General features: G+C 63.1%; 1 protein-coding gene across 1 annotated transcript in view; it reads right to left on the bottom strand.

Annotated features, from left to right (window-relative positions):
* Window positions 1–6: 6 nt before the first annotated feature.
* The window catches only part of E2F1 (E2F transcription factor 1), a 4,394-nt gene continuing 2,941 nt past the window's right edge, over window positions 7–1,459 (bottom strand). Inside the window, exons 5-8 of the mRNA XM_035892918.1 lie at window positions 1,392–1,459; window positions 1,123–1,237; window positions 803–1,007; window positions 7–608 (exon numbers count right to left, since the gene is read on the bottom strand). Coding sequence (XP_035748811.1) covers window positions 358–608; window positions 803–1,007; window positions 1,123–1,237; window positions 1,392–1,459 — 639 coding nt within the window. The 3' untranslated portion in view covers window positions 7–357. The remainder of the gene's footprint in view (window positions 609–802; window positions 1,008–1,122; window positions 1,238–1,391) is intronic.

The raw sequence follows: 1,459 nt of genomic DNA, 5'->3' as shown, positions 1-1,459 counted from the left end.
GGGGACAATAATAAATTAATCAAATCTATACACAGGACTGTTTAAAGCTCTGTAACGGGCACCTGGGGCAGGGGCAGGCAGCGGCCCTGCCCCCGGCAGCCCCCCTCCATAAACAGGGCCCCACAGGGCATCCCTTGAGATGGGACCCCCACCCTGGCATCCCCCGTGTGAGGCTGGAGCCAGGGATGCCGCAGGCCCTCACCAGGCTGAGGGGGCGGCTAGAGGGGTAAGAAGAAAATATTGCAAAAACAGACGGGGACAAGAGCTGGAGGGGCTGCCTGCCCTGCCTGTGAGGGCAGGAGCCTGGGGTGGGCCCCCCTGCCTGGCAGCTTCCCCCGCGAGCGTCCTGGCAGAGCCTCAGAAGTCCAAGGGTGTGAAGTCCCCAAAGTCGCAGTCAAAGAGCTCGCTGATGCCCTCGCCCTCCTCCAGGCCAAAGTGGTAATCCTGTGCCTGTGGCGGCGACAGGGTGGTGAATTCGTCCGCCAAGAAACCCGAAAAATCCTCCCTGCTCTGCTCCAGGAGAGAATCCATGGAGGCCAACGGTGAGAGGCTCACCTCCTCTGCTGGGCACTTGCCGGGCAGTGCACTCGTCCCCGGCAGTAGCGTCTCTGTGGGGGTGGGAAGCAGCCGTAAATCCCACAATACTTGCCAGAAAGCCCCAAAAAGCAGGAACCTGCCTTCCCTCCTCCCTGCCTTGCTGAGGTGCTCCAGCATCCTCCCAGCTCCTTGCTTGTGCTGACAGCAGAGGGGCTCACAGCTGCAGGCACAGCAAGAGCCCCCGGCCCCAGCCCCGGACACCCACCTTGCTCTCCGAGCAGCAGCGGCATGTTCATGTCCTGGGCGGGATGCAGGAGCGGGGAGGCTCTGGGCTGCGAATGGCCGGGGGATGACTCCTCTGGGGGGGCTTTGAAGGGGCTCTTGACAGGGCTACAGACCCCTGAGCTGTCCTCGGGGCAGAGGAAGACATCGATGGGGCCCTGAGTGCTTCGAACAGAGACCTGGAAAGCCTGGGGAAAGAGAAGAAGGGTAAGACAAGGAGGCGCATGAGTGCCCAAGGGAGCCTGGGCTGAGCTTTGCTGAGGGCTGTGCAGACACAGGGAGCAGAGGGTGGTCCCAGCTCACCTCCGCTGGGTCTGAGACCTGCAGCTGGGTCTCTGGGGGGGCTTTGATAACCATCACCATTTGCTCCGCGGGGTCCACAATGCTGCGGAGATCCTGGCAGGTCACGTAGGCTGTGGTGTGACAGGTCAAGGAGCAGACACAGGGATGCTTTCACGCGGCAGCGGGACGGGCAGTGAAACGCCCTGCCTGCAATGTGGCTGGGCTCACTGTGGGGCTCAGCCGCTCCCCCCCTCCAGCCAGCCCCCTCCCAGCCCTGCACTGAAGGATATTGCTGGTTGGCGGGGTCCTCTGTGAGCAGGCGCAGCTGCACTGTGCACGTCTGGATGGGGGCGGTCCG

This window comes from Egretta garzetta, unplaced genomic scaffold (genome assembly GCF_000687185.1).
Source record: "Egretta garzetta isolate BGI_Z169 unplaced genomic scaffold, ASM68718v1 scaffold24, whole genome shotgun sequence".
Taxonomy (NCBI): domain Eukaryota; kingdom Metazoa; phylum Chordata; class Aves; order Pelecaniformes; family Ardeidae; genus Egretta; species Egretta garzetta.
Note: the sequence above shows the minus strand (reverse complement) of the source record. Positions and strands in the feature narration are given on the sequence as shown.